The sequence below is a fragment of the Vitis vinifera genome, chromosome 6, assembly GCF_030704535.1.
Source record: "Vitis vinifera cultivar Pinot Noir 40024 chromosome 6, ASM3070453v1".
In the NCBI taxonomy this organism is placed as follows: Eukaryota; Viridiplantae; Streptophyta; class Magnoliopsida; order Vitales; family Vitaceae; genus Vitis; species Vitis vinifera.
In genome coordinates, this window is record NC_081810.1 from 20297444 (window position 1) to 20319814 (window position 22371).

Sequence of the window (22371 nt, forward strand, 5' to 3'; positions counted from 1 at the left end):
TTTCACTTTTACTTCCATTTGAAAATAATTATGATAATACTATTGATCTCTAGTTGTTGCAGGCTACTGCGGTTATACTTATGGGGCCATGAATAAGGTGGGTTACTCAGGCCCATTCAAGTTTCTTGAATGTTGGACCTTAAATGCTGACCCATAAAATTCGTTGTCACAATCCAACGGCTATGGCACCATCATTCACACGATCAAATGGATCAAAGATGATACATGATCACACAACTAGAAATATAATTAAAAGTATATTTTATTTATTATGTGGAATATACGGAGATATTCAAATTATTTTTAAGAATAATTTAGAAGCAGGTCATAGACTCGCTCGTACACAAGCAACTGTACAAGTGGTTACACTTACACTACACCCAAAACTCTCCAGTCTAGTGGATCCCACTCCCAAAATATGACGCTGTGGATGGCGTGAGCTCTCACGTGATCACCTCTACGTGAGCGCTGACGTGGCACCCTGGAAAAGGTGCTGGGGAGCAGTCCCCGAGGAGCGAAGGTGAAGGGGCAGAAGCGGAATTTCAAAGGGCGGAGCATGTGGTCCCTTAATCATAGGCTGTGCGCTGTCAAATTGGGGATAGTGACACGTGGCAGATATACAACTGGAGTGGTCCCACCTCAAACCGACACGAGCTGTGATTTTGGCAACGTGCGAAGATGGCTTCTACAGCGACGTCTTCGACGGTGGGTCCCAATATGCGCAGGTTGTGTACGATAAGAAATATTAAAAATTTTAAATAAAATAAAATAAAACTCTCCATATCAAAATTATATTTAAAAATATTAAAAACATTTTACATTTTACAAAAATTAAAGAACAATTTAAAAAATTTATTCTTAAAAACCATTTATGAGAATTCTTTTTAAAAACAATTAATAAACATACCCTTTTATTTTAAATTTTTTTACTTTTTATATATCATTTTTACATTGTTCTATAATTAATTTTCATTTGTTTTTATGCATTATTTTCGCATTTTTTCTATAATTACTTCTACTTTGGTCATAGTGTAAGAATACACGTAAAACTTTCATTATATTTTGAATTTGGATATAAATAGGATAAAATTAAAAAAAAAAATCCTTAAATAGTATCATTTTAAAATAAATAAAAGATGAAAATAAATACCGATACTTTGATTAAAGGAATTTTTTATATATGTATATATAATAAAGTAATAATATTTCACATAGATCAATAGAATTCCAAGATATAAGTTCTTGATAATGGAAAAAATATGTTTTGACATACTCGCATAAAAATAATTATAAAATAAAAATCGTCTAAAAATAATTCAAGTTTTATACCTCACCAATAAAAGATAGTACTTAAATTATCAAATAAAAATCGTCTAAAAATAATTCAAGTTTTATACCTCACCGATAAAAGATAGTACTTAAATTATCAAATATATTATTTTTGACCAAAAAGTGTATAAAAATGCTAATTATTTTTAAATAATTATTTAAATTTTATATTTTATAAATTTGGGTTTTTATTTTGTAATTTTTTTTCTTCATATTTTCCCTTTTTAAGTAAATACATTTCAAAATCATAAAATTTTATTAAACTTAGGGTGAATAAAATCTATACATAGATGGGTTAATAAATAAATTAATTATCGTAAAATAAAATAAAATAAAATTAAAATGCAATGTTAGGTTATGAATTAAATTATCAGGGGAATGATTTATAAATTAGATGAATAATTTGGGGGCAAATGAAATATGAAATATTGAAATAATTAAGGATGAAAGTGACATGGGAACAAGTGGAATTATGAAAAAGGTGGTGCCAAAACATTTAAATATCTGAATGGATACTCCATTTGCACTTTTGGTCGGTTCTTACTCTTTCAAATCTCAAAAGAGCAAACCCCCCCTGAACCCCAAAGGTCAATCATTCTCCTTCACATAATCCCTACTTAACACCTATCATTTTCTTTGCAAATCAATCACACCCATGTTTTGCCCACGTGCCCATTTCTCATCCACATCACCCTCCTTCCCTTCTTTTTGGGTCTTCCTATATAAATATCAAATTCTAAACTTTCCATTTTTACCCACGTTTTTTTTTTCTTTTTTAAGGTGCTATAAAGGTCATTTGTTTAATTTGGCAATGCCATGTTGTCACAAACCAAACACATATATAAAATTTTAATTAAATTAAATTTTATTTTTTAATAATTGTATTTGTATTAGATCTAGCTCATGCAACTCGTTTGATAAATATGTTGAGTACGAATTTGGTAAAAATAATTGCTTAATATGATTTATTTAGTACTCGTTTAGATTTTTTTATTTTAAAGAAAATAATAATAATTTTTATACAAAATACAACTTTATGGGATCTCCTATTTTGACTGATATGAATCACCATTCAAGCCATTAGGTCTATGGACCAAAATATCCGAATTTAAACTCAACAAACCATTATTCATAAAGTCCATTATTAACATTTAAAGTAATAAGGGCGCATATGAAATGTTGCAGCTTGATCAGGGTAAATAGTCACCTAACATCGGAATATAGAAAAAAGCTTCCAAAATATATTATTATCCTTCTCTTCGAAACTTTAACTTAAGTTGCGAAGGGGTGTGCACAGACAAACCATCCAAATACACTTTATTACAGATATACTCGTTGTTCACTTTGAAGAAGTTAGTCGAAAAAGACATTGTTAGTTGGTACCAGCAGTATTTAAACGATATTTTAATTATTTAATTTTTTGAATCATGTTAATGATATTAAAAGTAAAATAAACTTTTTAAGTGCATATTTGTTTTAAAATTTTATTGTAAAGTTTTTTTTAATCATTAAATGTTTTTTACCTTAATAATATTTTGAAATATAGATAAATTTATACATACTAATTAAGTTGTAAATAAATTACATCATAATTATGTCTACATAATAAATTACACCAGTTATAACTTATAAATCATCCCATCATTATTATTTCGTATAATTAATTAAATGGACAAGTGGGTCAAATTTGTAAACTCAAATATCACCCATTTATTAACTCAATTATACATTTTAACAGGACTACATTGATACTAACTGAAACATGTGGATGAATATTATCATATTTGTCACTTTGTTTATAATATATAGTTTTTATTTTTCAAAGGTTCTACAAAACTAGAGCTTCCATCCATGGTTGACAAAATACTTAGAAAAACCCAAAATTATAAAGCTTATATTAAAATACATTTCATAATGCCATGTCATGGTTTTTCCCCTTTTCAAAATTCATTTGGCTGTCCTTTTCAACTACCAAATCTCATATTGAACTGTTTTGCTAGCCATGATCATGACCAATTGATAATGACATTCATGATGTTACTCCACTTATAGATTTTAAATACAATGGCAGCCATTGGGTCAAATTTGTTGACCTCTTGAGGACACCCAATATGACCAGGGTTTTAGGGAATAGCGGGTGTCGGTCGATAAAAAAATATTTTAAAAGAAGTACATTTTTTATAAGTAAAATAATTATTTCTTAAAATATCATTTTATCATATAATATTAAATAAAATTATAGAAAATATATTTATTTTAATTTAATAAAATTATCTTAAAAATAAATGTATTATAATTTTTTTATAATATAATATGAGATACAATTTATTTTTTAAAAAAATTTAGAATTCTTAAATGATAAATAAAATTTTGTTAATTCCCTCATTAATAATAATTTTATATGTTGTATTACATGAGTACCCTTACCTTCGTGTCTTTTTTTCTTTTATAAATAAAATTGATTACAAATTTTGTTGATTGACATCAACAATAAAATAAAAAATACAATAAAAACTAAAATAATTAAAAATTAAATACAATTAAAACAAAGAAAAATTTAAAATTTTAAAAATAAGTATTGAGTCCCATTATATTTTTAACTATTTTTTGAATCTATATTTTCTACTACTGTGATTTATAAATAAAAGTACATATTTTATTTGTATATTTTTAGTTTTAATTGTATTTTTAATTTTTTTAAATATCTTGTTTATTGATTTCAAATCAATTATCATGTTAAAAAAAAGAATTATCAATTAGTGTTATTAACCTGATAAGTAAAATATCATTTTAAAAAGTAATTATCTAATTTATGAAAAAATATATGTATTATAAGATATTTTTAAATTAATGAAGATAAAACTGATTTGTAAAAGTTAATATTCCATTTTCTATATATTTTTTAAATTAGTGAGTTAAAATTCATTTTTTCCGATGATTTTAAGGTTTATTTATTTTGTATGTGCATAAATGATAAATCCTCAACACTAATTTAATACACAAAAATGTAAAAATAAATATGATTTTTTTATTCTTATTGTTATTTTTATAATGCTATTGAGCATAGTGTTTCTATACTAAATAAAAAAAAAATGACCCCACTTTACACTATGTAACAACTATATGATAGTTGTTATAGGCCCTCTTCCAACTCCACATATATGTTAAAGAAAGACCAAGGTATTAAAGTCAATTAAAAAAAAAAAAGGTGGGTGCTCTAAAAAAGGTGCCATGGTCAAGGTAGAAAAATAATCACTAGGGTAGGCATGCCCTCTACAAATTTGAATGGTTGGATTAATTTAAATTTCAAAATGGTTTGGTGCGATGCCAAGTTTCGTCAAATCATGTTATGACTAATTAATAAAATACCGAAAAATGTGATTCGTGATTAATGTGTTAACATCAAATTTTTTATTGATTGTTCTTATTGTTTAATCATACTTTGACTTAATAATTTATTTAATTTCTTATTCAATTTACCAACAACCCCGATCCTTGAACTCCCTTGCATTTATTTTATTTTATTTTATTTTAATATTAATTAATTGTATGTTTACAATTAAAAATCAATTGTGATCATTAGAATTTATGGGTGGGGATCAAAATGCTATTAACATTTTAACTATTTATTATTATTTTTATTTAATTCAAAATAAAAATAAAATATTATTTATTAAATCAATTATAATTACTAAGAAATTATATTATAAAAACTCATTGGGGTGGCACATCTTTCACACCATTCTTTCTATTCTAATATAATCCTCCAATTGCCGCCAAAGTTCAATAACGTTCAATAAAGTTGAAAAGTATTGTAATCCAACGGTTGAGATTGATTCAACCATAACGACCGTTCAAATTGTGGGCTCCACGCCCGTCCGCAACACGCACGTGCTTTTTAATTTTCATTAAAACGGCACTCACACGCGCAGGCTTTAATTGCTCTGAGTCAATAATAAATATTCAATCAATTTAACGGCCAAGATCAGTCATCAGAAAATATCGCGGATCACACGACGACTTTTCAATTTCTCGGGAGAAACGAGAAACTGGAGCCCTATGGCTGGAGAAGTAATAATAAATGCCAACTTTTAAAATTAAATAATTTTTTTTATTTAATAAAAAAATATCTCTGAAAAATATTCAGATCGTACGGTGGAGATTAGGTTTTTGCTTAGCTGGAATTAGCGGAAGACAGCTGGCAAGTACGGCGGCGGATACGCAGCTACCGTCGCCGTGCCACTGTCTGGAACTGTAGACGCACTGTCCCCAGAATCAAAATCACGCTTCGCAATGATGATTTTGCCCTCTCCTTTTTTCCGAATGCCATATGTATCCAGTGCACTTGATCAAAATAATCCTTTTTTGTTTGCCTGCTCTTAGTGGCTACTTTTGGAAAGTTCGTTTTTCTTTTTACCATATTGTCCCTACAAGGAATCATGGGACAATGAATAGTGTGGGTTTATTCTTCCCTTTTAGGGTATGAAATGGTTGTTGAAAATTTTAAATTTATGCCAATATTTTGGGAATTTAAAGATTGAAAAAATGGTAGTAAAAATGTTTTTATGATACGAACATTTGACCTACATTAATCACATTAAACAAGTGTATTTTAAATTCATGATTAATTAATTCAACGAGGTGCATGTTTCATAATTTTACGTCTTACATTTATAATAGACTCGTAATTTAATTATTTGGTGAATGTTAAAGGATTAGGGTACTTTGTGCATGAGGTTCAATAACAGAAGTAGAGTGACATCTTAGCATAATGAGTCAGTTCATGATTTTTAAGTATTAACTTTTTTAAGATGTTGCGTAAACTTGATTCATTTTAATTGAAAATATATAATGTCATCTTAGTTAAAATCGTGTTATTTTATGGATGATTTGGCCTTTTTGATTAATTCAAAATAAAAAACTATAAATTAATTTATAATAAATCTTAATTTTCAGCACATGCTTATATATTAACCTTGAATGAAGACAATTATTTTTTGTTTTCAAAAAACAAAAAAAAAAGAAAAAAGAAAAATGAAAAAAGAAGACTAATTTTTTTTTTGTTTCTTTGGTTGTCATGTAGGCTAAGGTCATAATCAAGGAGTCAATTAATCAACTGTACCTTTCAAACAAGGCAAACAACTTTAGTCTTTTCCAAAAGCTGAATGGCAAAAGTGAAATATCTCACCAAGATAAGGGCAAAAGTCCTAAGCCAACATAAGTCAAATTTACAGCTTAATTGTATTGAAAATCATTTTTAACTCTCGAATGAAATTGGTAAAAGAAAAACACATAAATTGCAAAGATATGATAAACAAATCAGGAATTTGAGGGTTTTTTCTGGGCAAATCAGTCATTTTACTCTCTATATAAGTACCCATCACTTCACTTTCCAACACTACATGGTTTGCAAAAACCTCTAGAAAGGAAATAAAAGGGAAAAAGAAGGGAGGAAATTCTCTATTCAGCGTTTCCTCGAACAGGTAGTGGGTCATCGGACAGCCGGCGAGTTCTCGCCGGAGGGGGGAGGGGCGTCGTTTCAATGCGTTGATTGAGGGAGTTCTGAGGGAGATGGGGAAGGTGGGGTTTGGATTGGCGGTGAGCTGCGCGGCGGCGACGTGCGCGATCGCGGCGATACTGGTGGGGAAGAGGGTGAGGAGTAGGAGGAAGTGGAGGAGGGTCGTGGGTGTCTTGAGGGACTTGGAAGAGGCGTGTGAGACGTCGGTGGGGAGGCTGAGGCAGGTGGTGGACGCTATGGCTGTGGAGATGCACGCGGGTTTGGCATCTGAGGGTGGTTCCAAGCTCAAAATGCTCCTCACCTTTGTTGATAAGCTTCCGAATGGGTATTTCCTTCTGAAACTTTTGGTGCTTCTGGTTGGTGGCTTTATGTTTTTTTTGGTTTGTTCCTTTCCGGGTCCGTCTCAGTATCTTCTTGCGTGCTCGTATTTACTTTGCCTATGGTTCCGATTTTCAGATTTGTGGTCATATCCATTTGATGAACTTTCAAATGGGTATTCACTTTTGATGCTATTGTTGGATTTAGTTGATGGGTTTGAGTTATTTTGGGCTGTTTATTGGTGGGTCTGCCGCTGTGTGTGTATTTTGCCCATTGTTTCAATTTTGAGTCTGTGGCTTTGTTTGTTTGATTCTTGTTTTGGGGCATTTGGGGTTAGTGTTTCTTGAACGAATGGGCTCTTCCTCTTTCTTGTTTCTCGCTGTACCTCCTTTCCATTTACTTGAAAATTTAGTTTGCCCATTTTTCTATATTTTTCCAATTTCTGCATTTTGTGTCCATTTATAGTCTGTTCTTGTCTTGGGATGGTATTTTTTTGCTATTTCTTATGATGGTTTTTTGAGAGGTTTATTTGCGGGGTTTACGTGGCTTGGTTTGAATGTCAACAGGAGCCATTGACTCTTGTTTTCCTCTTAACTCTCTGTATATGAATGCCGTCTATGGCCATTTACCAGTGTTGTTTTTCCCTGAAATCTTAAGTTTGCATCTGTTTGATTCTTGTTTCAGGATGGCGTTTATTTTCATCTAAATATTGCTTTTCTTTTGTGGATGTTTTTTTTCTTATATTCCATTCCATGCATTTTTCATAATTTGAAGTTTTAGACTCCTTGCTTTATTCTTGTTTCAGGATGGTTAATGGTGTTTTCTTTTGTCAAACATTTTGTTCCTTTTGTGGGTTTCTTTCAATGTCTATTCCTGTTTACTTTATTTTGTTTTGAAATCTTGTTATTTCCTCTTGATTCTTGATTCTTGGTGGTGTTTAATACTAAATGTTGCTTTGTACAAGTTCGATGTTCTTTCCTGGGGCTTGCCCTTCTATCCATGTCTTTTCATTTTGATATATTCAGTCGATGCCTTGTGCTTGTTGACATTTGTCTCATTCAATCTCTTTGCCACTTTATTTGGGAATTTTTGTATTTAAATTTTAAGCACCTGGAAAATGGAATTTATTGGTTCCCTCTTATATTCCCTTCTATTCTCCTATGATGGAAGTGCTGTCAAACTATTTCAGGAATATTGTGCCAAGGGTTCCACAAGTGGGGTCACTTGGTTGTCTTTCAGTCCCTTTTTCCATTCAAAGCATAGCTATTTAATGAATCTGAAGATCGTTCTTTTGAGTTGTAATTCTGAAAATTGTGATTCTGGCTAGCTTTGATGGGAAGCAACGATGATGGTCAGCTTTTATTGCACATGTTCTCTTCTACTGCGACTCTTTGGTGCTAATATGCTTCAGCTATTACTATGTTGCTTGGAGTTGAACCATGGGCTTAGTTATAGTTATATATTTAAATTCTTTTCACTTTCCACTTATTACGAGATTTGGTTGGTTCTTCAACAATGTTGCATAGCATCTTGTTGTCAAACGGTGCAGGCCACCACTGTGTCAAGTGACTGTTGTTAGAAACAATTCTCAACATTCGAAACTTCATTGATAAAGGAAAACATGTTTGTGGAGGATTTATTACGTTTCAGTACTAGCTTGTAGGTGATAACATGCTTCAGTCATGGCTATGATATTTGTTCAGAAATTATTTTTTGATGGGTAAATTTCCATTGAATTAATAGCTCCTAACAAAGGAGTGCACTAAAGTATACATAGTGTATACAAAGGCACTAAAAGGTCATACCAAGCGGAGGGATACACAAAAAAACAACTCTCACCTGCAACATCGAGCTCAGCAAATCAATGTTATGCAACTATTTTGAGTCTTGCATTTTCTATTTCGTTTGTGTGTGTATCATACTATGAAGCTGATTGTGAATTTTTCTTCAGGAGTGAGAGAGGGAAGTATTATGCACTAGATCTTGGAGGTACAAATTTCAGGGTCTTGCAGATTCAGCTAGGAGGTAAAACGTCCTCAATTCTTTCATGTGATGTAGAACGCCAACCCATTCCACAAGATTTAATGACCAGCACAAGCGAGGTTGCCTATTTTGTAGCTCACAAGTTCTTCTTTGCCTTCAAAATCTTGCCATATTCGGATAATTCAAAAAATGATGTTTCTTTTGCTTGCAGGATCTCTTTGATTTTATTGCTTCATCACTTAAGCAATTTGTTGAAAGGGAAGCACAAAATTCAGAGTTTTCACCTGTTAAAAGAAGGGAACTTGGCTTTACATTCTCTTTTCCTGTGAAGCAAACATCTGTTTCATCAGGCATTCTAATTAAATGGACAAAAAGATTTTCCGTCAAAGACATGGTTAGTGAGACAATGTTCTAGTAACTTATACTCTTGATTGCTCCACAACAATTTTAAACTTTAATGGAAGGGACTGATAGAGTTGTTTTGAAAAGTTCCTTCATTTCTCATGTTGAGAATGAATGGGGCTCTTCTGGCTCTGTGTTTGTGCCAGTGTGGTACCATTCCAAGGAGCAACGCTTCAATTGTTTGGGCTGAGTAGCTTTAGTTGAGCTTTGGCCTAGTTTATGACATTGGGGGTGAGCACAAGCTCATCTCAACTTGGCCAAACTCGCACCTGATTATGGTATTTATCTTTTTATTAAATGGAATAAAAAATATAACTGCAAGGGAAAAATCAGAACTGGATGTAGTTTTTTGTTTGTTGAAGTGACTAATGTGGTGGGTGTTTACATTGTTGATAATTGTATGTCAACTACTTTTTGGTTGTCAGGTTGGAAAAGATGTGTCTGAATGTTTACAACATGCAATGACAAGAAATGGACTAGATATGCGAGTAGCAGTTCTGGTAGGCTCTTTTTGTACAAGCTTAAGTTATTATGCTATCTGATTGTCTTTGAACATTGACTGTGTGTCTGATCATATATGTCTGTTTTAGATCTTGGCAGATCATTGACATTTTATTAGGAGAGTTGTGCGGGGAAATCCATTTGATCTTCTTCTTGTTTTGGTGTTTTCAAGTTGGGCATAAGCAAGTTTTAGAGTCTTGAAAAGGAAAGTAGGCTTGTGGTTGCCCCTGTGTTAATCAAAGTTATAATGAACACAGGCATGGTTCTGTGTTGGATCTGGTCTGTTGATTCTCACATATGTTCAATTATGTCTTTTGGGTACATCTGTAAAGCTTGTATCATGCTAGCTGGTAAAGACATTTTATTCTTAATTATTATCTGGAAGTAAAACAATGGCTGATGTCGCGATACTAAGTATATTTATGATCATCATAATGGCAAATAAGGGCTAGAGCCTCTTCCTCTTTCACCACAAGTTATTTTAATCCTTGTGCATTCGTGAAAGCAATATTTAAAATAATAGTATAAAAATTCTTGAGAAATTGATAGAAGACGTGGGCGCTTCACTTAGGCTAGTGAGTTGAACCGGATCATCAGATGCCTTTAAACCAGGTGATATTGTGCCACCAAACATGATCACCCTTATGATGGATAGTTTCCCAAGCAGATTTGAACAGAGACTTTTTAAGTCTATAGAAAAGCTCATAAGCTTGGCTTAAATCCTTTTGACTTTTTTACCTGGAGAAAAAAATTGACCTTTATGGAACCGGTATCTCCTATCATTGCCACTCTTAACTAAGTGAGATGGCGGGTAAGCCGCTTCTGGGACCGTACAAACTAGAAGGAATGATGCTTGCATAGGTGTGTGTATGTGCATGTTCATTGCTATAATAATGAATGGTTTCTACTAGTAATTCTAATCACATCTTTCATAATTATTGAAGGATGCTTTGAATTGAAGTCAATAAATATGTAGATAACTTTATAGGTGCTTATTCTTTTACCTGTCAGCTTTTTCAAAGATTGATGAGTTTACAATTGGGCATTTGGCTAGGTTTTTTATTAAGCTACTTGATTATGGGAACAATAATTGAAGTTGTTCATATTTTGGTAGGTTCATCATTCATGTCATAGAATTTTGGAAAGTCATTCAATTCGGATTCATGTCCAGTCTTATGTTAAATGAAAGTTTTGACTACAAACTGTAATTGTTTAATATACTCCACATCTGTGAATATGCATTTTAACATAAAATGCTTATGCAGCAAAATGAGACTGGATTTTGAGATTCATTTCACATGTTTCTGCACTGTGTCTATCATTTCAATTTGTGAAATATTCAATAATTTTAGGAGGTTTTATTGTGGTTTGAAATGATTTGCTTGGCAAGTGAAGTTGAATATTTGATTGATTGTAATAGTTCTGCTTGAATTTGAAGTACATTCTTTGGAAACAGCCAAACAGCTTTCTGCATCAGTGAATTAGATTCTCCTTTAGTATCTCTAAATGTTTCACTCTAGAAAAGAGACCTGTTTTTTTCTGGAGGACATCTCATAATTTCTTGATAGGCAAGCAAAAATATTTTTCTTGAGAACATTCTTTAGTTGATTCTCTGTCTGGATGGTCAAACAGGTTTCATACTAATACTGTAAGGTACATCCCATATTTTCACATCCCATATTTTCTTGATAGGCAAGCAAAAATATTTTCTTGAGGACATTCTTTTAGTTGATTCTTTCTGTCTGGATGCTCAAACAGCCTTCACACTAATACTGTAAGGTATATGGTTAAGGTCATAGCTTTCTAGATTTCCATTTTTCTTTCCATTTTTCCTCGTTTAAGAGTACTTTTGATCAATGGCACTGAGATTTTTGGCTATTACACATGTTTCTATTGGATGCAAACGGATAATCATAATATAAATATGTATGCACACAAATGCATGATGTACATGTCTGCATGTCTCTATGTTTGTGCACTTCTTGTGTATAACTAAAGCCGCATGCAAGTAGCATAGTTAGATTTCAGGAGTATAATTCTCTATTCTTTTAAGCAGGTAAATGATACTGTGGGGACATTAGCTCTTGGACATTATAATGATCCAGACACTGTTGCTGCAGTGATAATTGGGACAGGTACAAATGCCTGCTATTTGGAACGGACAGATGCTATTATTAAGTGTCAGGGCCTTCTTACAACTTCTGGAGGCATGGTATCCTTTCTTGATTTTCTAGTCATACATTACCTAACACTGCATTTTTGAGAATAAAGACTGATTCTTCTATTTATTATTTGACTTCATGTCATCTTCCATTCGTTAGGTTGTCAACATGGAATGGGGAAATTTCTGGTCATCACATTTGCCAAGAACATCTTACGATATTGATTTAGATGGTGATAGTCCTAATCCAAATGATCAGGTACAGTTCAATTACTTGCCCTTGTCTCTTCGATGTTCCAGTGAACAAATCAAGATTTTGAGGCTTTTGTTTCAGGGTTTTGAGAAAATGATATCAGGGATGTACTTGGGTGACATTGTGAGGAGAGTTATTCTCAGAATGTCACAGGAGTCAGACATTTTTGGACCTGTTTCTTCTAGGTTATCTATGCCCTTTATTTTGAGGTATGTTTCTGTGGATCACTGTGCATTGTTCTTGTATCTTCTTGTTCTCTTCTATATTCCTATCATAAAAATTCTTGGGAAGTTGTGGAGTTCCACGTTAATAAATCCTTGAAAGTCTAACTAGTAAACTATTTAAATGTACAGAAAACATAAAATGATAAAAGAAATATAACAAACACTTTGGAAAGTGCCCCTGTATAGGGTGGTACATAAAAATAAAATGTTCAAACAAATGGCTGGGCTGCTTATGAAAGAGTTGGTGTTTCTTATCCTAATGGACATGCAGCTTAAATTCTGATAAATCGAGTCATGAAATATTATTACAAATGGTTTCATCACAATTGAAACAGAAATGCTAAATATTACCTTTTATGTAGGGTGTAATTTTTGGTTTGAAGAACAAGTTTGTATCATGTTGTCAAAGTAATAACATTTTGTAGATATATGAAATATTTATGATAGAGTCATGTATTGGATAAATTTGGTCAGAGATTGATGTGTCCATTGTCAAGGTTGCCTCTTTCAATCAAAATGACTGTTGCATTTCCAACTGAAGATTTGACCGAATGGGAAATAATTTAATCAATGAAGTGAAGTAACTTCTAGTTTCTAGTTAGTTTGTTTAATCTTTAACATCGTGTTCTGGAGTTCAATTTTGTGTTTCGGACGATTAGTAGTGAGTTTGATCAATGCTTGAAGCAGTGAACCTATTTGTTTTCTATCATTTGTATCTTTCTGGTGGCTTGGCTGCAAGTTTTATTTAAAGAACCTTTCCCATCAAAAGTTTCCTGGAACTATTAAATCTTGGTGTCAAAGTCATACTTTCTTTTAGGTTCTTTTTTTCAATAGGCAAAAATAATGAGATTAAAAGCGCTTCACAAAAAAGGGGCTCATACCCAAAGACACTTAGGTCTAGGTTCTTGTGTGACAGGTTACAAGTGCAATGATTCTTCATATTAATGCACTCAATCATGTCAATATTTGATTATAGAGGTGAAGGTAAATGTGCTCATGTTTGTTAACCAACTGATATCATTTCTTAAATATGAAATCTATATTAACCAAGTTACAGAATCTGAGCTTTGTTTTTTTCTAATGTTGCATGGGTTTGGGTGTTGGTGTCATGCACAGTTATGTGTAGGAGCATGATCCTTTACACCTACAAATTTTAGGATATGGTGATTTGGCTTAAAAAACGATCTCAATAATGGACATAGACACTTGGATACCGCATAATAAAAGGAGAAGGAAAGGGAAAGAAAAATCAATTAAATGTTGAATAAAAAATAGTTTCTTAGAACTCCTTTTTTCTTTTATCTGTATCTTTTTTTTTCCTTTTCTATTCTGATATATTTTTGTAGAAATTGTACTAGGTGTCCCTTTTTTTGTTTGGCTCTTCTTAACATATTCTCATTTACCTATTAAATTTTTTTTGTAGAAATTGCAAACTCTCTTTTTCAGTATAATCATCTGTTAGGAAAATTGAAAATAAAAAAAATCAATCAAAATCAAATGGTTAGATCCAAAGCAATAAGAGTACCTGGTAAGGATCTGATACCCACACCCTTGTCCTTGTCATGTGGACACAGTACCTGGGGTGAAGTTAAAGGATCTAGTTACAATAGCTTTTTTCTTTTTACTGACTTAAAGTGGGAACATTGGAGGTTAGATACAACTAATTAAGTTTGACACTGTTGAAATGGAGCACGGTATGCTAAGCAGCCCAGTTTCCTTGGCATGAACACATCTTACCTTATATGTAGGTGTAAAAGGAAACATTGACATGTCAGTGTCTGTTGGCTCTTACATTATGATAATTACTCCATTGATTGTTCAATTACTCTCGTGGTTAAGCTACCATATTTATTCTATACTTGACCCCACTCAGATAATCTGAGGGAGCAAGGTTGTCTTAGTTGCTGGTACTTCAAATCTTTGTTATAGATTTTGAAAATTGTTATCAGCATATCCCTTTTGGCTAAGGCATGCTTGCTTTTTGCTGGTGTCTAAGATATTAAAGCACTCTTTGGGGCGCAAGGAGCTGATATAAATGTAGAGAACTCTCAAACAGGGCAGTGTCGTCAAAGTTGTTTGATTGCTTTCATGGTAAGTCCAAGTATCTCATTGGACAGCTGCATGTGGGGGAAGCCATGGAAGCAGTGAAAACAGATCTTGCAAAATAACATTGCCCCATAGAAAAATTATTACATTATCTCCAGGGAATTCAGAGAACAGAAGGAATTAATCGTCAAATAGCGAGTTTATAACAATCTTGTGTCTTGTCTTAGCATTTTGTTGTTTTCTGAACTCAATTATCCTTGTCTTAATTTTCCAACTGTTACTGAATGATTTCAGTACACCATCAATGGCTGACATGCATGCGGATGAGTCCCCCGAATTGATGGAAGTCGCAAGAATCTTGAAAGAGGACCTGCAGGTAGAGATAAGACACAGTATCTTTCATATCATCAAATGACCTGAAACTGATACATTACTGGGGTATCCGACTGTTTTAACTGTTTAGTGGGTTTCACCTTTCTCAGATTCCTGATGTCCCTTTAAAGGTGAGAAAGCTCGTCGTAAAGGTGTGTGATGTAGTGACCCGCAGGGCTGCCCGATTGGCAGCCGCAGGCATTGTTGGGATCCTGAAGAAGATTGGGAGGGATGGCAGTGGTGGCGTTGCAAGCGGAAGGAGTCGTGGAAGTGATGGTAAGATGAGAAGAACGGTGGTAGCAATGGATGGGAGTTTGTATACAAGATATACAATGTTCAAAGAATACTTGCATGAAGCCTTGTGTGAAATCTTAGGTGAAGAGGTTGCCCAATATGTGATTCTAAAGGTGACAGAAGATGGATCAGGCATTGGAGCGGCTCTCCTTGCTGCTTCACATTCTTCACATTCATCATCATCATCATCATCATCATCATCGTCATCTTCTAGTGTTGTTGATAGTCAAAGGTTGCCATAAATATATATATCTATATATATATATATAAATATATATATATATATATATATAATATGATTTATATATATATTTATAAAGCCCCCTTGTAAAATATAGAATTCATTTTCCATATCTCATATATCCATATAAGAAAATTTCTGGTGTTGTGCAGAAACCTTGTTGGTTTTTTGTTTAATCCTTGTTACATCTCTCAATACCTGAGGGGAAGTTTGTCCTGTTGCTCTGTAGTCTTCAAAGAGATAAAACTCAGCAATTTTCATAAGCTTCACTAATTCATTTGGGCTATCAAGCCAAAAGCGCTTCCAATCCTCACCTCATGGTCATATTTAATAGAGTACTACTAATAGAGATGATCCTTGAAATTGCACTATCATTTCATGTGATTATAATATCGTCCAGAGAGACTAAGGCAATAACACGAGACTTGGCAATAAATTAGATTAACAATGAGTGATCTACTTGTTTCAAGCCATATGATGCTTTATGAGGCTTGCACTTGTTGATTGTCGCATAAAACCAGGTGCTTGCTCCATAAAACACATCTTCTTGCAAAATCCTATTGAGAGATGATTATGAATATCAAGTTGTCTAATCTCTTATCTTTTGGCAAAACGAGTGTAAGAACCTTATTAAAAGAAGTGGGTTCTCTTGTGAAGAGATTAGTTACAACATAGACTTTAGGCTTGAAAATTCCCCTTTTAGAATGGGTAACCATAGGATGTAAGTTAGAAGATAATAAAGCGTTACTACATTCATGGGCGAACTTAGATAAAACATGTATAGAAGTTAATGAAGAATCAAGTTCAGGAGTTGGCATAAATGAAGGGGAAGCAATGGGTGTTATAGTGGGAGACTCAATAGGATAGTGGCCAAGTTGGAGACTAGGTGAATCATTAGATGATGTGAGCAAAGGTTACTATGGACCCCACATTTCGGCTCATACGTTTCCCATTTGATGGCGAGCTCGATTTTTATTTTGAAAAATGATTTTATTTATTCAAAAATGACTTGGAGTTGCCACTTATTTTTGTTTTATTTTAAAAGGGTAAACAAAATAAGAAAGAAAACCTTAAGTGCAACTTCTTATTTTGAAAAAGGTGATTTACGAAAAACCGGATCGGATTCGAGAGCTAGGTTACTTATCGGGAAGGTACAGTAAAGACCGTAGCACTCTTCTAAGTCCTTAAAGTCGGGTCTCTACTAATAAAATGAAGTTGATATGACAATCAATGAGAAAATAAATGAATACTTGAATCGATCATGTACATATGAATATCAAAATATGCATAGAGAATAACTAAAGTGGAAGTGGATGCATACCTGATTAGCAAATGGCAACGCGCTATCACAAAATGGGGTTAGTGCATAGTAATGAACATAAAGTATATCACTCATATCACCCAACTAGATAAAGAAACACCAATATCATGTATGGTATTATTTCAAATTCACTTTTATTTTGATGAAAATTTATTTGATGTGGGGTCCCCATCAAAGCCCGTTTATTTTTGTATGAATTAATTTCGTAAATTTTATCACCAAGAATTACGAAAAATAAATTCACACTTATTTTAAAACATTTTGAAAATCAAAGAAAATTCGAAAGTGGCTCGTCAGAAATAAAAATGACGATCAAATTTTATTAAAAATGGGATGTTGGTATCTAAAAACCTTAAGGATGGAAAATGCGATGACTTGAAATCATTTAAAAATCAGAAGTTGGAAAATCATTTCAAAACGGGGTTGGAAATTATTATTTTGAAATCAAAGGGAAAGAGTTTGAGGGGGGGTGGCACATGGCTCAAAAATGACATGCCCAAAAAGTGGCTTTGTAAGCTGGAAACAAACAGAAGTGGGTCTAAGGTAGAATGATTAGTTTGAGAGGACGGAATGATATGAACGGGGAAAGCAGACCAGAAACAGCATGCTTAACACTCATTCCGATCAGCTGCTCATTTGTTGAGGCCAATCCTGATGCTTGCACTTTGCCTTTGATTTTGCTATCCTTTTGACTTAAAACCTTAGCAAAAAGTTGGTTCTTATCCTCCAAGATAACGGAAGTGCTAGGAATTCGCAGTGCTCGGTGCCAAGACGTAGAAGCAACATATCATTTATTAACATTCTGAAAGGAATCACCTTCATCTGCATAGCGATCAAGCCAGTAGCTTGAGTGCAGCTCGTACTTGGCTTTGCTTTCAGCTAGACTGAATGAGTCAACTGATGAGAGTCTGGGCAGTTGTCCCTGTACTCTAGGACCCATTGTGTCTCTTTCTGCTATCTCGTTGGACTTCTGAAGTATATTACTACTCCTCGCTTTAGGAATGCGCAGAACAGATCCAGATTCCAGGGCCTTCTTCAACTGGGTAAAGCAATCATCACACACGCAATATGGCTTGTTCATGTTTGGAGCAAAAAGGAGTTTTCAGAGATTTCCTACTGCTTCAACAAGTGTTGGAATCTTTCCATCAGCTACGGGACTTCCCAGCTGTCCATACTCAGCACTCCCCATTGCTGCTAGATTCTTCATGCACGAGAATTCCAGCTTTAAGACGAGCATGTCCACTCAAAATATCCACAGTTTCAATAAAGTCAACACCTTTGTCTCATTTTGAGTTCCCAAAGCAACCAGTGGGATTGCTACAGCTGGACTATTTCCCCTTCTGGACAACGTGGCTGTTAAAGAAAAGGATGGTACGACCCACATGGTTGCCATCGAAGAAAGAAGCTGAAGTTGTCCAACTAGGCTGATCCAAGGAGGCACCATGATGTAAACTCATTGTATGTATTCTTAGAGCCTTCAAAGGCTTGCATACTGCACGGGCCTTGGCAGCTTCCTCTTGGGATGGTACAAGGAATAGAAGAAAGAGACCAGTGAGGAATATACCTTCTTTCTCTTTTCTTGCAATAGTATCAGCAGCAGTAGAAATCATCCAAGCAATTCGCTCCAAGGTAGAACAAGCTCCACTTGTCTCCAATACATCAATACCGGATGAATAACACTTCCAGAACTCAACTCCCCATTCATTAACAAATAAAGGCTTATCTTCTTTGAAATTGAAGATAACATCCTGCTGCAATGCACTCTGGATTGACTTCAAGCACAGAATGAGAAACTTTGATGGACAATCTGAGTTTTCACAGGACTGTTGTCGTTGAATCTTTGCAGCTAAGCAAGCGTCTTGAGGAGAAACACATATGGGTTTGGGGTGAACCTTCTGGTTGTTGCTCTCACGGAGTTGAAATCTGGCATACTCGAGACCTTTCAAGAAGATAAGTTCTCACAATTGCGCCAGATATCCTTCCACTCTTGTCAAATTGGATTTCAACAAATTTACCAAAACAGACCCAAGTTATTGTTTCTAACAGTTTTGGCATTGCCAAACGCTTCCAGATGAGACACTGCCCACTGCAGGTGATAAATTTTCTGGTGCATGTGAAGAAGATTGAGGTTGATCAGGATAATCTTCCTCTTGTGCAGTTGAGGCTACACTTTGATTGCTTAGAGAAGGCCCCTTAGTAATTTCAATATTCTCCTGAGAAGATTCTGCTGGCGTAGGGCCCTTTTCAACTTCAGGACCATTAGCATATTTCGAGCCTAGTGAAAAACTAGAATCGAAACTTCCAAAAACCAAACCTTTTTTTAAAGCTTCAGGGATTTGAAGATGGTTTCTGAAGATGACATGACGGGCATCAGAGATGTGCAGGTTTGAAGTAGCTTATTCCAAAACCAAAACATTTGACTCAGTTATCAACCGAGAATTAGCTTCAGCCACCATAGTTGCAACCTCTGTTTCTGAACCTTTTGATGGACCAGTAAACTGCAGTGATGACTGGCTCTCTTCATGCTTAATCGTACCCATAGTACCAGGGAGATAGGAACTGGGAGATAGCACCAGTACAGAATCTGAAGCAGATGAATAAACGCCTGACACAGATGTTGGAGTCGTATGAGAAGTTGAATTAGAGCTTCCCTGGTTCACTCCAACTACAGATGCAAAAGAATGCTTGGGCATGGTACCAGGAGGGCATTCCACACCACCATTTAGCACAGGCGGTCCATTGCCAGATTTATTAATGATCACAACTGGATCATCTTTAGGGATAGTGTTAACATCACCAGCAGCCGACCCATGGACGAGTACATGATTAGAACTTCCATTAGAAACGCTTTTCCCATTGAGACTCTTAAATGATCCTGGACCCTCAGATGTTAAAGAAGGGTTGTTTCCAGAAATCTCGTTGGAAGCTTCTTCAGGCTCCCAAGCATCTCCCTCCTCGTCATCCTTCTCAATCTGTGAGTCTCTTTCTATTCCAACAGTCTTTTCAACTGGGTCCACTGATTCAATCTTCAAGGTGCTGGTACCCGACAAGTCAACATGCGAGACTTCTTTAACCACATTGGTGGGTGATACTGACTCTACTGTGGATTCTGGTTTCTCTGCGTGACATATTGGGGAGCTGGGGAAATGTAATATTAGAACAATTCTGTTCAATAGTAGTCAATATAGGCCCGTGATCAGAATCCATGATTGTTTCAGGCAAATCAAGATCAAAGTTTTCCACTGGCATATCCCAAGGACTCCCAAAGGATTTCTCCGACGCTGGTGCTGGTTCTTGCTTGTGAACAGGATCCTCTCCATGATATCTAGAGCCCATAAAAAAACGATTTCCTCTCTCTCAAAGGATGGCTCAGGTACAGCCTTTGGTGAATCCCAGTTTCATGCCTGTGCATCTGATCTAGCACTAGCAGATTTTAATGGGGTGGCAGCCAGCCAAAGCATAAAACTGAGTGATGTACATGCAGTGGTGAGTAGAAGAAAATATGAGCCAAATGTAAAATTCCCAATGCCGTGGCTCAGGTCACCAACACTAACACCATCTGAACCAGACCAGCCACCACGAGATCGATGCTCACCAGGAAGCCAGTTCTTGAAGCGTAGACTATACAACTTGCTGGTTTGCTTATACCATCGCGCACAGTGCTTGAAACTGATGGCTGTTTCTGAGGAAAATCAAGAGATCCTAATCCACCAGTAGCAGCACCAAGAAGCGTCTCCACCGGTTTCTTAAGCTGCAGGGGAACGAGCCACTGGAACAATAATTTTTGCCGCTTCTGGAATCTCTGAGTATAAGTAATCCACAGCTCACTTTGGATTGTTGTAAGCTGCTTGAAATGCACAGGTAACAGTCTCATTGTCCCAATCTCCTCTTCATAACATCATCATTCTCTATCAGCCAATCTCCCTAGATTCTCAATCTTAATGCTTGAAAGTCTCTTTCAAAGGAAAACAGAGGAACAAGAGAAAAGAAGCAGGAACAGAGCATGGGATATTTAAAAAATATGTAGAAACCATTTCATTATGTTATCCAGGGGTATAACAATCAGTGGGTCAAGATGGAAGAGGTTTGCTGGGGTAAAACATAAAAATGCAGCAAGCTTTTCAAATATTAAACCAATAATCATCAAAACAAGACAACCCGACAAGCTAAGATGAAATCACAGAGAAATGAGATAAGAGAAATATGAAAGGTGAGAATATACGGGAAAACCATAAATGGCCATACCTGAAGGCCTCTTTCCTACTCCAGCAACTACCAGGCTCCTCTCACAAAGAAGAACCAGCTGATTTCTTACGCTCTTCTTGGCACCTTGCCCAGAAAAATATTTCACCTATAGCAACTCCCTCTCTCAAGCAACCTCAAAAATCCCTTCTCTTCAAACCTACTCCTTAGGAAAACGAGAATATCCCCCTGTAACTCTACACAGAATATCCTTAAAAACCTACTATACCTCCCTGCAACTCCCAACCTGATATTCACTGTAACTCTCTCACAAGCAGCCCAAAATCTTTTATCTCACCCAAAACCTCTCTTCTTCCCTAAGCTCCCCTCTCCGGTTCCTTTTTCCTCCTCAAAATATCTCCTCCCCCCCCTGAAAAAGCACCACCCTGTCTCTGCAGAAGATGCTCCCTCTCTAACAGAACGTACCCATCTCTGCATATCCTCCCACAGGTGTCGCCTCTTGATAGCTCCTCAAAAAGCATTATCTGATTCCATAGTAGCCAACTAAAAGATGCCATGTGGTCTCCTAGGGTTGCGACACTTGGCAACACAAGCTGCATGAAAGTGAGAAACCGAGCCCCAAAATGGGGGTCTACAGTTACACTAGAAGAGATGAAAGGAGATGCATTGTGATAGATGAGGAAGAAGCCTCGTTAGGTGGTCTTGAAGCAAAAGGAAATGTAAAATCATCAAATACAAGGGCACTATTGTAATTTATGATTACTATGAGGCCTTATGTGAGGATAACAAGTATTAAAGATGAAAATATCGGTAAATACGGATATATTGGTACTTGGATTTATAGAAATATCTAAAATATTGGTAAAATAAGGATAGACTTTTTGAAAAAATAGATTAGAAAAACTAATAAAAAAAAAAGAAAGAAAGATAAAATAAGCAAGAATACACATAATAAAATAATTTTATAAAAGTAATTGATATATGTATGATCAAGAATAATGTTTATTAATTTTTTTAGAAACAATTAGATTAAATTTCTTTAATATATTTATATTCGTTTATTTAAAAATCAAAAACTACTTTTATTGAAACATGTTTTTATTACATTTTAAATAGGCTTATATAAAATATTTTATTTGAGATTTAATTTTTAAAATTTTATTACAAATTTGTGGTGACAATTTTTTGCTATTAACATTAATTTA

The 22371-nt window shown here is 34.6% G+C and overlaps 1 protein-coding gene across 2 annotated transcripts; it reads left to right on the forward strand.

The window, feature by feature from the left end:
* Positions 1 to 6722: 6722 nt before the first annotated feature.
* LOC100263580 (hexokinase-3) lies at positions 6723 to 15955 on the forward strand. 2 transcript variants are annotated; one of them, XM_002274723.4, is made up of 9 exons: positions 6723 to 7172; positions 9117 to 9267; positions 9360 to 9542; positions 9976 to 10050; positions 12108 to 12263; positions 12373 to 12471; positions 12547 to 12674; positions 15030 to 15111; positions 15218 to 15955. In XM_002274723.4, the coding sequence occupies exons 1-9, from the start codon at positions 6901 to 6903 to the stop codon at positions 15641 to 15643; spliced, it is 1572 nt and encodes a 523-aa protein (XP_002274759.1). In that variant the 5' UTR covers positions 6723 to 6900; the 3' UTR covers positions 15644 to 15955. The 2 variants fall into 2 exon arrangements, with proteins under 2 accessions (XP_002274759.1, XP_010651825.1); XM_010653523.3 differs by lacking the exon at positions 6723 to 7172 and adding an exon at positions 7232 to 9031.
* Positions 15956 to 22371: the final 6416 nt, after the last annotated feature.